Genomic DNA, 13909 nt, shown 5'->3' with positions numbered 1-13909 from the left:
GCCCGAATACCTCAACTCTCCTGGATAAGAACAGCGACCATCGATCTGGGCCTCCACACCATGTCATTCGACAACACAACAGTTCATTCTTAACTACAACCATTTCCTCATGGATGGCAAAGGCTCTAAGCCATTCATGAAAGGATGGGCGAGCGTCATAAACGGCAGGCAAGCTGATGTTGTCCCCCTGGCCGGTGCTTAGAGCGGCCCGCTGGACGTGGTCCGCAAGGATATCAAACAAATGGGGACGAGAAATTTGTCTTGCGACACCAAGTGATAGATACCTGGGCATGGAAGACTTCCTACCCGAAGACAAGGCCAACTCGATGCAGGATCCAGTTTGGGACATACCGATATGTTCATCCCAGTCCCGATGGCGGGTCAGTTGCCTGACGCCAAAGAGGCGGGTGTTGTTCCGAAGCAGGCAAGCGCTACACTCCCCTCGAATCCCCTGGCGACCGCAGACGGCACGATTCGCAGCTGGTTTCCGAAGACCATAGCCGGCTTCATCCCGTTCGATAGGCCCTTCAATCTGATGCGCCTGTATAACCTATACCGCACCCTGACCAAGGCCGCCATCTTGAAGCCCGAGACTGCATATATTCAAGACAATCACCGCATAGCTTGAATCTTGACACCAGAAGCCAAAGAGCTGACAAAAGCGCCGCTGAGCGAGATGGAAGTCGATCTCTGCTGGTCTTTCCCTGCGCGCGGCTTGTCAGAAACGATTATGCTGAAGACGCGGCTGAACTCGGGCAGGACATCGTTTGTATGGAGACCTCAAGGGCACGATGTTCATCACCATCACCCGAGTCAAAAACCACGACTGGAGGACAACTGACTTCTCTGGTCCAGCCAAGTGCAAGTGTGCCCCTAGATAAGAGGAAAACCATGCGGGTGATAAGCATGATCACCACGAGGCGCTTGTCCGAGGTTCCGGGCCCAGCCTCGGGCCCGAATTTCATCTAAAGCGCGATCGACTTGCATGGAAATAGGACCATTTGCACCTTCTTGTCAAGCGCAATGTGGCCTGGGATGGAGCAACTACGCCCAACACGACATCATCCAGGCATCGGCCGTTGCGGACGACGCACCACGACATACATTCTCTCCTGACTGCTACAACTCCACGACTCATCAGATTTTGGACAGTCTCTCTGCCGTAGTTGACTCAAACAATCCAAGCCGGACTCCGTTCATTCCCCCTTTGCCGTCAATACTCCCGTACCAGCAGGTCTGGCGAAGGAAAAGAAACTCGGCACAATTTCTACTCGGCCGGACGGTCCCGAGAAACAAACGAGACGAGACGAGACGAGGAAAACAAATAAGAACCATGAGCGTGGGAGCAATCATCGGCATCGCAGGAGGAGGCATCTGCATCACCGTCATGCTTATCGTCCTGCTGTGCAGGATCGAGGCATGGAGTATTTGCGACGCGCTGCAGAGGAGACACCTTGTCTGAGATCAAAGCTGTGGGTTGGCGTTGGATTATCAGCAACATGCGATGCCGAAAGCATGGGACGACATTTGGGTTCGTGGGTCAGCATCTCACATGCACAAAAGGCATATTAGCACGCACGAGAGACACGGTCATCACGGTTGAATCTGAACGGTGTGAACAAAACCAAGTGTTCTGGTGGCTGTAGAGTGTGTTAGCTACGTTAGTTAGCCATTGTAATACTGCAACAATATAATCTAAGTTCGATGTGCAAGAATGTTTCGCCTCACACCCCGATCCAGCTTGATGGCTGAGCAACCACAGCAGCTACTGCTCCGCGGCCGCTTCACCGTTCAGGTGTTTCGGTACCCGCACGGGCACTCCTTCCTCACCGTTCCTTCCGCGAGAACTCTTCCCCTTTCTCTTGCTTGCCGATGGCTGCGGGACCCCCTCCGCAGCGCCCACGTCTTCCTGGCCGAGGTCAGGGCTGCCCAGTCTGGGGCTGCGCTTTCGCCCTCGTTCTTGATCGGCGCCGCGCGGAAGCCTGAGGATCTCGCTGGACACCTTCTCGCGGGCGCGGCTGCTGGCACGGCTACTTGCGCTGCTCGAGCGCCGTTGTCTCTCCCTCACAGCCCGGGGCTCCTGAGATGCGGTCCGCCATAACTTGCTCCCGGGAGCCCCATTCACGAGTTTCTCCTCTGCTTGGTCATCTGCCTGGTGATCTTCGATGAGTGGCAGGGACTGTTGGACGTTATTATAGTTAAGCAAGTATCGAGCATTAGTCTCGACATCCTGCTCTTCGTGGTTCGGCACTTGTTTCCGTAGCCGAAACCAGACCAACTTAAGGGTGGGGCGCCGCCATTTCTTCCTGAAGCGCTCATCCACGAGCGACTTCCAAGGAATCTTGGAGTCACTGGCAGCGCCCGAATCGTGTATTGCCTCGATTAATTGAACTTTCTCCTCGTCGCTCATGAGACGGTAGTCCTCTCGAGCGTTAGCCAGAGCCTCACTGACGCCATTGATAGTCCTGGACTCGGGGGCAGGCTTGGGAAGGTGTTCGTTCTCCTCCCCGACGGCGCCCTTGTCTTTCATCTCCTGCCATTTCCACCGGCATTGCTGCCGGCTGCGGATGAGCCCAATGGCTGAGCTAATCTGTTGCCAATCAAGCAGTGACTCGTCATCTAAGCCCTTGGCGCGTGGTCTAGGACGAAACTGGTCATTGTTTTCCCGCTGGATGCGAATCTTGTGGAGTGCTTCTTCGACCGCTTGTTTGAGCTTTTCGGTCTCATCGGACTTCCAGTAGTACTTGCGCTGTTGCTCAAAGACGACGTAATGATTACGCCAGTAATCTCTGATATCCTTTTGATCGCGGTTGATCAAGCCAGAAATCACAACGAACTTTGTGCCGTGCTTTTGGAAGAGTTCGTGCAACTCCTCTTTCTGGACTGTAGTCCAGCGGCCACGACCGACGAAGTTGTTGTACAGTCTTCGAGTCCGTTCAACAATCTGTTTTCTGCTTCTCTTCGGAATGGCCGCAACAGCACCCTCCCAAAACTCCTTGTGCATTGGGTTCGTATATTGAGGGCGTTCGTGAATCATAGCGTTGACTTCTTGTTGATCCATGTCATAAGACCTTCGAAATTGATCCACGACCTGACCCAGAGCCGTGAGTTCCTCCGTAGTCCAGGGGCCGGTGGCCGTCTCGCCTTGTGGCAGTCTCTTTCTTTTGGGTCTGGCTTCGGTCCTCTCATCATCGCTGGCGCCCAGACTTTTGTTCGTCTTCTTGGACTTCTTCCGCCTGGACGGGCCTGCGAGCAAGTTTTCCATCTCATCCTCCGAGACTTCATTGGTGCGCCGTTTGCGCTTCGGCTTGGACTGTTTCGGTGATGGATCAATTTCCCTGGGGCTATTCGCGTCCCCTCGCATGACATCTTTCAGCTTCGACTTTTGTGACAAGGATATCCGAGACTGAATGTGGTTCTCCCCTTCGCCGAAATCGTCCTCCAGCTGCGAGAGCGAGAGCGAGTTGTTTGAATGCAGGCACCGCTTCTTCTTGGCCTTCTGGGGCTGGCCCGCAGACACCTCGGGTTTGTTGACAGCAGGTGGCTCTATGTCTTGAGCACCAGCCTGCTCCTGAAGCTGTGATTGTATTGCCTGCTCCATGTCGCCCTCATCCTCATCAACAGTGTGCCTAATGGCCTCTGCGCCCAGTTCAACATCATCATGGTCGGACTCTTCAATCACATCCACATGCGTTCTCCTCCGAGCAGGCTGCGCGAGCCAATCTGAGACCTTTTCCACACTCGTGCTTGATGTTGTGTTCTGACTTTGATGCTGGCGGCTGGAACCTTGCTCGGCATCAGTCGTCTCCGCAATCAGGAGCTCGATCTGCTGGTAGTTCTTCGGCTTCCTGGCGGACTTTGGTCGTCTGGGTTGTTTCTTTTCAGGACTGGCATGTCCATTGGCGAGGTTCGGAGCATCCACATCCATTGGATCACCGATTACCGGGACGTCCTGCCTCGCGGACGACCGGGTTGAGGCTCTCGAAGCCGGGCGAGGTTCTTGGGTCCGAGCTGGGATGCTCTGGTTGGAACCAGTTGACGACCGACTAGGAGCAAGGGATGGGGATCGGCCGCCGGCAAACGGCTGTATAAAAGAGGTCAGTGGACGAGGGGAGACCAGCGTGGGGGTGGAACCGAGACTCACATTCTGATCGGTGGGCTTGTTCAAGGTCGGCGGGCGAGACACGGACCTCGACCTGGATCTGGAAAGCCTCGCCAACCTAGCTGCGCTTGGTGATGCCAAGTCGGACTCACTTTCTGACGACGGTGGCTCTGGCTTGACCTGACTGGGCTGAAGGTGTGGAAGGGATGCTTCGTCATCACTGTCGGGTTCAGGGTCGGGATTGTCGGCGATGGACATTTCCCGCTTGTGTATAAACGGGGACTTCTGGCGAGCGCGGTACCCATCCACGATGCTGTTGTCGGCGATACGGAAGGGCAGCTCGTTATCCGGAACGTCGATGTCGGGCGAGGGCGAAGGTTCGACGAAGGGCTCAGTTTTGAGCTGCCTTGGACTGACTTGGTGCAGACTGCCCATACTACTTCCGGCGGCCGACTCTTGCTCCGCCGCTTCGTAACTCAAGGTTGGGGGTTGCTCTGTGACTCCGTTGGTGATGGGCAGTTGGGCGGACGGTGGGGAGCCTCGGGCTTGTTCACCGTCGGGGCTCTGGACACCGTTGGCCTTGTTGGAGCGCGACTTCTTCTTGCCCCTGTGCTTCTTCTTGTGCTCGCGAGAGGGGGCGTTGTCGGCATCGGCGGCATCGGCGGGATCGGTTGGTTCGGCGGGGTCGCTGTCCGTGTGCTTGCGGTGATGCTTCTTCCTCTTCTTCTTCTTCTTTGGCGACTTGGGGCTCGCATTGGAGGGCGGTTCGCGGTGGTTGGCGGGGGCGTCGGGCTCTGGCGTTGGCGACATCGGAGAACCAATGACCCTACCACCGCGCTGCAGCTCCTCCATGTGAGCTTCGTGCTCGCGCCGTTTGGCACGAAAGCCGTTCAGGAAGTCGGCCATGCGCGAAGGAAGACCATGCGGGCGCAAGGGGAGCTGAGTGGTCAAAGATGGGGTGGCGAAGATGCGAGAGGGGGGGAATGGAGGCGGGTCGCAAGGTGTCGCAACAGGTTGGTGAGAGAAAAAAAGCAACAAAGAAGGTGTGACAAAAGGGAAGCCTGCATGCAGCTCGGTCGCAGGTCGCAGACTGTCTCTCTCGCACTGTCAAGTCGTTTGGTTTCTGCAGCAGCGACGAGGCTGACAGGCAGTGGGAGGTTTTGCAGCCCCGCAATTCCCTTTGCTGGGCCAGCGCCCCACGGCGGAAGCCACAGGGTGCACCTAGTGTAAAAGGCAGAGCAGAGACCCGCCCGACAAGAGCCACGGCAGGCAACCAGCCGGTCAAAATGAGGTGCACTTGTGATGGTGATGACAAGAAGATGGGCGACAGAGAAGGATGTTGCGGTTGAACCCGTGTTTAACAAAAGGAATGCAGGACCAAAGCCTTGGCAGGGTTGGAAGCTCAGGGCAACGCGCCAGAGTCGCGACACGCGAGGGGAACGGGGAACCTTAATTGTGAGGGGGAACCTTTTGGAGAGAGGCACATTTGAAAGCGACGGTCTGAGTTGATTGGCCAATGGCGCCGAGGGCAGACGCGTACAAAGAAGCAAGCGTGCACAGTACCAGCCAGGTCAGGTAGGCAGGGTAGGTGTGCTTTGATGGTCTCGCTGCTGCCGCCCAAGCTCCAAGCTCCAACAAGCTCGATCCTGCCCGCCCAGCAATTGTCCAAGCAACGGCAGTCGCCCTGGTTGAAAGGTCAACTACTTGAGTTCCCAACCTTGGAAGAAAGGAAGGACCCTAGGTGCGTGCTGTCGGCAACGTACCTAAGTACCTAGGTATCACTCATTGGACCTTCCCTTCTCAGCTGCACGGCACAGGTGAGAGGACAGGCTGATCCTCCCGCCCACTTGGAAACAGGGCCCGGCCAGGGTCAAGCAAGCCTCCAAGCCTCCAACCGCGCCCGAGGTCAGCTTACTACCGATCTAGATTAAGCACAAGTTCCTGTTTCGTAACACCGAGATCTAGCATATGTGACAGTGTGTGGCTTCCCCAGGTTTGGGTGGAGATCAATGCCTGCATCCATCCATACATAGGTACCTGGGTAATATTAAGCAACAAAATAAAATACTGTGTAAAAAAATGCACTTCTTCAGAAATGCATCTGATCAGCTCCCTGGGGTGTAGACTGCCTCCTTTTTCCGCAGGGACGTTTATTAAACACTGCACAGACCAGCCTAATCACCACCCAGACTGGACAATGTCACCCCGCATACAACACTCTAAGCAGAGATACATTGGTGGTATTAATATCTCTCAGAACCAGGGGTCCTGCCCCCTTTTGGCTCCCTCGCCAGCAAGGCCTGGAGGTCCGCAACCTGCGCGGCCAAGAAACGGTTCCAAGGCCCGATGTTGGTGGCCGGCCCTGGGAGAGTCTGTCTATCGTGTACACTCGGTACTATCAACAGGACAGCTTGACTCTTTGTCTGTACTCAGTAAGTAGGTAGTCTAGTCGCACAACAACAGCCCGAGCCCGCCCCTCTGCCAGCCAGCCAGCCAGCCAGCCCGTCGCCCGCCCGCCCCTTTGGTTGGCCTCACTCGGTAGCTTCACTCAGTCTAATCTCATCTTCAACCCGCCCTCTCCTTTCTCATCAAGAGCCCTCACCCTCACCCTCACCTCACCCGTTGTTCATCTACGCCAGCATCCAAAGAAAAAAAAACCCACCCACACCTTGCACCTTGGTGAATTTCTTCTCTCCTGTCTTTTCCAATTCTAATTTTATTTTGTTTTATCTTAATCTGCTTTATTTCTCGGCTCATCCTGTTCAATCTGAGCCATGCACGTGCTCTCATAGCCAGAGCCATCCATCCACTGTCCTCCTTTCCTCTTCACACTCCCGTTGTCACCCTGCGTGTCCGTCCATGTCCAAGGCCCAGGAGAAATAGGCGGCCAACACACAATCCCACATCATGGCCTCAGGCCAGCGCGTGTCCGGTGCCGTCCTGAAGCAGCTCGTGCGCCCCCGTGCACCATGCAGGGCCGCGCATTACCATCATGCACATTTGCCGCCCAGGCGCCTGCCCATGCGGCAGTCAGACGGCACGGCACCATGCACCACCACCACCACCACCGGGAATAAGGACGCCCTGCGCAACTTCTCGACCGGGCGATCATTACGCAAAGAAGAAACTCACATCAACCACAGCACCAGCACCAGCGGCACCAGCAGCGGCGGCGGAGGGGGCTGGGGCTGGGGCAGGGGCAGGAACAACAACGGCGGCGCCCACGGCAGCGATGAGCCCTCGCTCGGCTACAAGATGCTCGAGTCGGCCGCCACATCCCTCGCCTCGGTGCTGGTGCTGGCCGTCGGCTTCGCGACCGCCGCCTACGCCTACCACAAGCTGTACAAGAGGCTGCAGCTGCAGAAGATCGCAAACGCCTTCGAGCCCGGCGACCCCGTCCTCGAGCTGGCCGCCCTGGGCAAGGGCCGCTCCTCAAAGGTCCGGCCCTCGAATGTCCACCGCAACGGCGACGACGTCGACAAGGACTACTGGGTCCACCGCCCCGAGCAGGCCCAGATCGATGCCATCGTTGGTGGCCATGAGTACGGCCACTACCACCTCCTTCTTGGGGAGAAGGGCACCGGCAAGAGCAGCATGATCATCGAGGCCATGCGCAAGATTGATGGCGACGGAGGTGAGTCTTTGAGCTGCGCACTCCCTGGGTTGTTGATTTGCCCCCTGTTCTTCTTTCTACTTCAACTATTGTGTGGGGGATCACACCAGACGCTCCAGGCCACAGCATCAAGAATTCGCTCGTAAAGGGCCACGGGTCACGACCAAGAAACAGGCGGGTGCAGTCTATGAATCCTCTTCGTAAGAACACTATCGCTACCGAGTAGGATGCACACTTGTGCAGGGCCGTTCCGCCAGTACGGCGCGAACAACTCGGAACATTTCCAATCAAGATCCAGGCTTGTTGAGGCTCTAGGGAATAAGCCTACTATTCTGTCCCGGCTCCCAGGATGATACTTCTTGTTGCTGAGACCTGGACCGAGCCTGGACCTCCCAGATCCATTTCAATTTCATACCGATAGACTGAAGGGGTTCGAACAATCATGCTAATGAGATCCAAGTCGCCATGTTCGAGGCACACTCAGACCTGGAAATCTTCCGCATCCGGCTCGGCAAAGCTTTGGACTACGAGTTCCACGAGGACTACATCGGCGGCTACTTCAGCGAGAAGGGACCACGGGATGTAAGTAACGACTTTGGTGTGAGGCTTTGATGCTGCATGGAACCGACCGTGCCGCCCAACCCGGGAAGGATGCTCTCAGGAGCCGCGGGTGGCCGTAGAACCTGGGAGATCACCTGCGCCCAGCTTGAATCAGCACCTTCTCCACTGCGGCGTGGCTAACCGATGCCCCTCAACCATAGACAACCGCCCTGCTCGACATCGAGAGGGCCCTTAACAAGCTCGAGAAGGTCGCCCTGGAGCGCCGGGCCCAGGTCGGCCGGCCCCTGGTCATGATCATCAACCAGATGCACCTCATCCGGGACGACGAGGACGGCAAGGACCTGTTCGAGCTGCTGCAGCAGCGCGCCGAGCAGTGGGCCGCCTCGAACCTGGTCACCATGGTCTTCAACTCGGACGACTACTGGGTCTACGAGCGCCTCAAGCAACTCGCCACTCGCATGGAGGTCCTGAGTGTCCAGGACCTGCCCAAGGCCCCGGCCACCGCTGCCCTCAAACGCTACCGCTCCCGCTACTTTGGCGAGAAGATTTCCGATGATCTCGCCACCCAGATCTACGATAGGGTCGGCGGCCGTTTGACCTTCCTCAACCGTGTCGCCAAGAGCAAGGACATGCTTCAGACGTGCGACGATATCAAGGAGGTCGAAAAGACTTACTTCTTGAACCAGTGCTGGATCCTCGGCGAGGAGATGGACGACGACGTGATGGACCAGCAGAAATGGGCTGTAAGTGATCGCGTCCCTGGTCTCCAGTATCATTGAGACATGTGGGCAAGCTCCGCCAGGGGCCCGCTGCCCTGTCGCACTCATCATGTCGTGGTTTTCACTCAACAACCGGCGATGAGCCTCATGACACACACCACACCAAAGCCCTCTTACGATCCCCATGAAAAACTCACGTTACGCGAACCACCCGGCTAACAACCTCCAGGCGGCAGCGATGGTCCTCGCCCTGGCCCTAGTAGACCGGGAGCGCGAGCTCGACGACGCGCAGACGTACGACCCGGTCAGGGGCCACATGCTCCCCTGGTTCCCGATGCACAAGGCCCAGGAGATCCAAACGCGCGCCGACTTTGTGCGCCAGCTCGACCGCATGAACCTCTTCACCATCACGAGCAGCGCCCAGATGCGCGCCTCCAGCGTGCCCATGCACCTCGCCTTCCGCGAAATCTGCGCCATCCCCGGGTTCCGCGATCACCTCGAGGCCACCATCGACCGCATCTCCGCTATCGAGAGTCTCGGCCGCACGAGGGAGCTGGTGGCCAAGGACCTCGTGCTGGGCGGCAAGTATGAGATTTCCAAGGAGGGCAGCGGGTGGGGTAGCAAGGCTATTGTCTCGCTGAGGCAGCCGCCCGAGGATGAGGGTGGTGACGACAAAGGTGACGGCGATAGCGATTGAATCTCCCGTGGGGCCCGTGAGCCCAGCGCCAGCATTGGCATTGGAGGCCGGGGGCCGGCCGGATCGGAGCCGGGATCAGACGGCCGTCTGACCCGGTCCGAGGCCACCGACATCTTCGCAATAGCCGACCACCACGGCAACCGCTCGTTTCCCGCAACTTGGGATCCTAATTGCCCCAGCCCTGGCACAGGAAAGCGCTAGGCTAGAGCCAAGGGTCTCACCGACAAAGGCCTTCTTCGTCACTGCCCAACGCCACGCGCCGCATCGTCGACGGCTAGAGTTGCCTAGTAGCCTGGGGTGGGAGTAGACACGAGGCTGGGCAAAATTGACTGGCGTTAGGGGCCTTTGGAGGTTTGGGCGTCGAGGCGTGAACATGCAGGCCGTCCGAGCGAGGAAGAGGGAAAAAAAAAAATCAAGGCAATAGGCGGTGAGCAGGTGGAAAGGGAGAATCCTGCTCTCGTGGACTGAACCTACCACGTGGTATTTATGTATTATATTGTGTAAGATGAACTTGAATTGTCCAAGATCCCGCGTCACCATTGCATTGCAGCTCACAAATGCAACGGTCGGCCGATGGTGGTAGGCATATTCCCTGTGCCCCGGTTCCTGCCCCTTCCCCCGAACCTTCTGTTTGTTCCAGGCACCAAATCTTGAGCAACATTGCGGATCGACAGAATACAGACAGATGTCGGAACAAAGACGCAAGGCTGCAGATGCAACGGCCGTTAGAAAAGCATGACTTCATGTACGGGGGACGCCACATCCCAGTGTCCTGGATCTCGGTACCCCAGAGGGGAGTACAGCACAGCCGGAGTCCGGAGTAAGCAGGTGTTGGAAAGGAGTATAGAACATGCATGTGTTGTGTAACACGAAAAGAAGCCTCGCAAGCCAGGCATGTTTCTGCCGGTCGGTAAAACAACCGGGGTTGTCGAGCACAGCAACAGAAGATGCGAGGGCGCAGTGCCTGCCCAAGCTGTGCCGTGCCTCTTATCTCCCCACAAGACAGACGGGCTCCCGAATGACACCTTGATGGGTTGCTGGCAAGATAATAGTACAGATCTGCAAACCGACCACATGACCGGCACCAGGGCGTCAAGGTGTCGAGGGTTCGCTGGTGTCGGACGCGGTGGTTACCTTGCAGTTTCGGATAGTCCCCGCTGTCGTGCATCGGACCATGACGGGTGGGTGGCAGGCTGGCGAGGGAAAACACACAAAAATAAATCAACAGGCTGGCAGCTTGGCGAGGACGGGCAGACGACAGCTCGAAATCTTCGTGTCCCTGCGCGCAAGTGGACAGGTGGAGCGGTGCTGGGGTCAGACCCCTCCTCCCCTCCGTTGATGCTGGCACTTGCACTGCATCAAGGGACCCTCCTGCGTGGACCATGGCGCCAGTTGGAGGGGAATTGTGAGATGTGAGATGCATGCACGGAGGAAGAAAAGATGGGTACCGAGTACAGTAAAGGATTTGACACAGAGCAAGCAGACAGGACGGAGCCCGCAGTAGCAGTAGCGGGCAAGACCCGCATCTCCTCTTTTCCAGAGGGGAGCCCATCGTCGCACCAGCATGCACATGTGGTCGACGAGCTTCGGTTCAACTGGCCGAGGATGCCAACCGCGTGCCCACCCTCCCACTCCCTGGCCACCCGCACGACTGCTGCTGCGGCCGCTAGCAGCAGCTGGAGCCTGGAGCAACTTGAAGATCAAATGCGCTCGGTTCCCACTCAATGACGGCATAGGCGTGTGTGTGCCCTTGCTCCAGTCGGGACCCGCTTGTCCTTGCTGCAAGTGTGCGCAGTGATGTGCAGCCACAGCACCGCGACTTGGGGCCGCGATCCATCCTGTTGCGTCCTGCTGGCGCTGTTGGAGTCCAACATGTCCACTGTCCCAGAAGCACGGGTAGGCAGTGCGCGTACGCAGTGCGTGGGATTGTGCGATATCGTGCCCGGACGCCAGCCAGCCCGCCCTGCCCAATACCGGATTAGACCCCATTTGTGCGTGGGCAAAGGCCATCTTCCTCGTCAATCAGTGGGGACGATACGCGTGCTGAACGGTGACTGAGTCGGTCGACCAGAGTCCTGAAGCTGAGATTCGGCCCCCGCATGCAGAAACCGGATGTTGTTGGCGAGGCACGGCACGGGATGTGGCGAAACAAAGAGCGACTCCGACCGACGAGGGCTTGGGGGCCGGAGGTGCCTGCAAAGCTCCACGTCGCACGAGTCAACCTCAATACTCCGTAGCGTGTCAGTAGTGCAGCACCACCGACCGACAAGACTCGTCAAAAGCAGCCGCGTTGCTCATCCTAATCAGAGAGGCGCGCGTGTGTCCACGGGGTGACGGGTTTGCTTGTCGGCTGCCTGCTATCTGACTTGTTCGTGAATGGGCCGTGATCGCAAGCGCCGATCGGCAGACCCAGTAATCGTACCGCTGGTTACCGCCGGTCTTCAGTGGCACCTTTCTCCCGGAATTCCCATCACAATAGTGTAGCCCCTAATGAAGAGCCCGCGCTACGAGTTCTTACCATAAGTATCGTGGGCGGGCCAACATGCGTGGGCGGGAAACTAGACAGAGTGCATAGGATAGGATTGCGACAGGCCGGAGGTTCACTTGCCGGTGAACGATGTAACCTACTTGTAGTTGTTTGCTCATCTCGTGTTGCGAACGGGAGACATGCTGGTGTTGAGATGCCCTCGACATTTGGGTGGTTTGAGGGGACGGCATCAGGCAAGCGCTGGCTACCATGGACGAGCCGTGATGGATAAATGCATAACACCAAATATCGCACTTGCTGGAAGTTGGCCGAAGTACAGCCCTGGTACCCATCGCGATTATCCTCAGATGACCTATACTGAGTATGGCGTAGTGTCTGAGCCAGGTGGGCTGGCCTGAGTAGCGGCTTGGTTATTGGCCGACGTACCAAGGCATTGGAAACTGTAAAACCCAGTCGCCCCCTCCCTCGTGCATCACGGCCCATGCTATGGTTACATGACCACGACAAGCAGCAGTTCGCCAGCTATCGCTTGCTGTTCCAAATTCCGCTGCTATTAGGTCGTTCGGCAACGCGCCGTGCGTAGATCATGGGATTCTCGGCGTAAATCTATTTCCAATTCTCAACTTAACACGCGCCAATCCCTCACCAAAACCTGACCTGACTGCCAGACAGCCAGACAGGTTCGGTCGCGAGCGCGGGAAACGGTCAGAGCGCTCACATGGTCGACCGAAGCGGTTAGCAGTTGGGTTTCGTGGCCGGCAAGGCATTGACAACAGGGTAGAGAGGGGCTGGCGCGCACAGATGCTGGCTTCGAAGCTGTTGAGGTTCGAGTGGAGCCGTCGGTCCCGTCGGTTCGCCCCGTTTCCGTCAATCGCAATTATGGGAGACGCTCGACCCCTCCTTCCCGCCCGTCTGGGTATAGGGTGGTCCGAGCCCAGCATGTGCGAATTTGAGAACGTTCCTGGAGGTGCTCTGGCGGTCTTGTGTAAAGACGGAGGCTGAATGCGTGCGGGCTCACATGTGTCGTGACTCGCTCTTCTTCGACCATGTGTTGGTGTTTCATGAGTGCTGCGGCCGGTCAGCAGCACGGGTTTCTCCACAGCTTTTCCCGCCGCTACGCGCTGGAAATGCTGTCAGGCTGTCAGCTGCAGAGTAGATCGCATATGCCAGCCAGCCAGTAGTATGTCGAGTGGTGATCCGACCCCATCTTAGAGAATTATTAGTGTACATGTTTCCCAGTGAAACAGACTGGGTCGCTGAGCTGCAGTGAGCCGCGGCGTGTCCAAGCCTTTCCCCTTTGGGCAAGCCGACCCAGTCACACACAGAGCTGTCCTTCCCAGCGCGCTGGGGGACGACGCGGAATTATGTAGTGCATCTATACTCAAGATTTCTGCCTTACTTCCACCCGATGCTGGATGATCTGTACGCACGCATCAGGGGCGCCGGTCCACAGGGATCGATATGTCGACAGTTGTGAGATGAGGGCCTTGGCAGCTGCTTTTTCGTGGTTCCCCGGAAAATCGAAGAAAAAAAAGCAAGTGAGGCGACCGACCATGCCCGTTGCAGGCCCTGCCAGGACGATTAGCTCTAGATCAGGGTCCAGTTTCCTTGAAAGTCCCGGCCGCCCGTGCCAATGAGCCATGACGTCTGGTCAACGGTCGTCGGCCAGCTTCGCTCAAAATACGGTACAGTACGCACATGGGCAATTGCCGTCATAAATGCTCGAATG

At 57.3% G+C, this 13909-nt stretch overlaps 2 protein-coding genes across 2 annotated transcripts; one reads left to right on the top strand and one right to left on the bottom strand.

Moving 5' to 3' along the window:
* Positions 1-1610: 1610 nt before the first annotated feature.
* KVR01_012490 (uncharacterized protein) lies at positions 1611-5535 on the bottom strand. The gene is made up of 2 exons (XM_044788249.1): positions 4145-5535; positions 1611-4084 (listed from the first exon to the last, which is right to left on the bottom strand). Exons 1-2 carry the CDS (start codon positions 5006-5008, stop codon positions 1766-1768), a joined length of 3183 nt encoding a protein of 1060 aa, XP_044638678.1. The 5' UTR covers positions 5009-5535; the 3' UTR covers positions 1611-1765.
* A 1159-nt stretch (positions 5536-6694) lies between these two features.
* On the top strand, positions 6695-10088 carry KVR01_012313 (uncharacterized protein). Its single transcript, XM_044793588.1, has 4 exons — positions 6695-7736; positions 8176-8297; positions 8477-9019; positions 9225-10088. The coding sequence occupies exons 1-4, from the start codon at positions 7010-7012 to the stop codon at positions 9690-9692; spliced, it is 1860 nt and encodes a 619-aa protein (XP_044638501.1). The 5' UTR covers positions 6695-7009; the 3' UTR covers positions 9693-10088.
* The last annotated feature ends 3821 nt before the right edge of the window (positions 10089-13909 follow it).

This window comes from Diaporthe batatas, assembly GCF_019321695.1.
Source record: "Diaporthe batatas strain CRI 302-4 chromosome Unknown Contig00019, whole genome shotgun sequence".
NCBI classification, from domain to species: domain Eukaryota; kingdom Fungi; phylum Ascomycota; class Sordariomycetes; order Diaporthales; family Diaporthaceae; genus Diaporthe; species Diaporthe batatas.
This window is presented reverse-complemented; position numbering and strand designations above follow the sequence as displayed.

Bases quoted from the DNA above. Each gene is read 5' to 3' on its own strand.
- KVR01_012490 (XM_044788249.1), bottom strand. From the start codon at position 5,008: ATGGCCGACTTCCTGAACGGCTTTCGTGCCAAACGGCGCGAGCACGAA. The intron at 4,085-4,144 runs GTGAGTCTCGGT...TCTTTTATACAG, and splicing joins ACAAGCCCACCGATCAGAAT to CCGTTTGCCGGCGGCCGATC.
- KVR01_012313 (XM_044793588.1), top strand. From the start codon at position 7,010: ATGGCCTCAGGCCAGCGCGTGTCCGGTGCCGTCCTGAAGCAGCTCGTG. The intron at 7,737-8,175 runs GTGAGTCTTTGA...ATGAGATCCAAG, and splicing joins CAAGATTGATGGCGACGGAG to TCGCCATGTTCGAGGCACAC. The intron at 8,298-8,476 runs GTAAGTAACGAC...CCTCAACCATAG, and splicing joins GCGAGAAGGGACCACGGGAT to ACAACCGCCCTGCTCGACAT.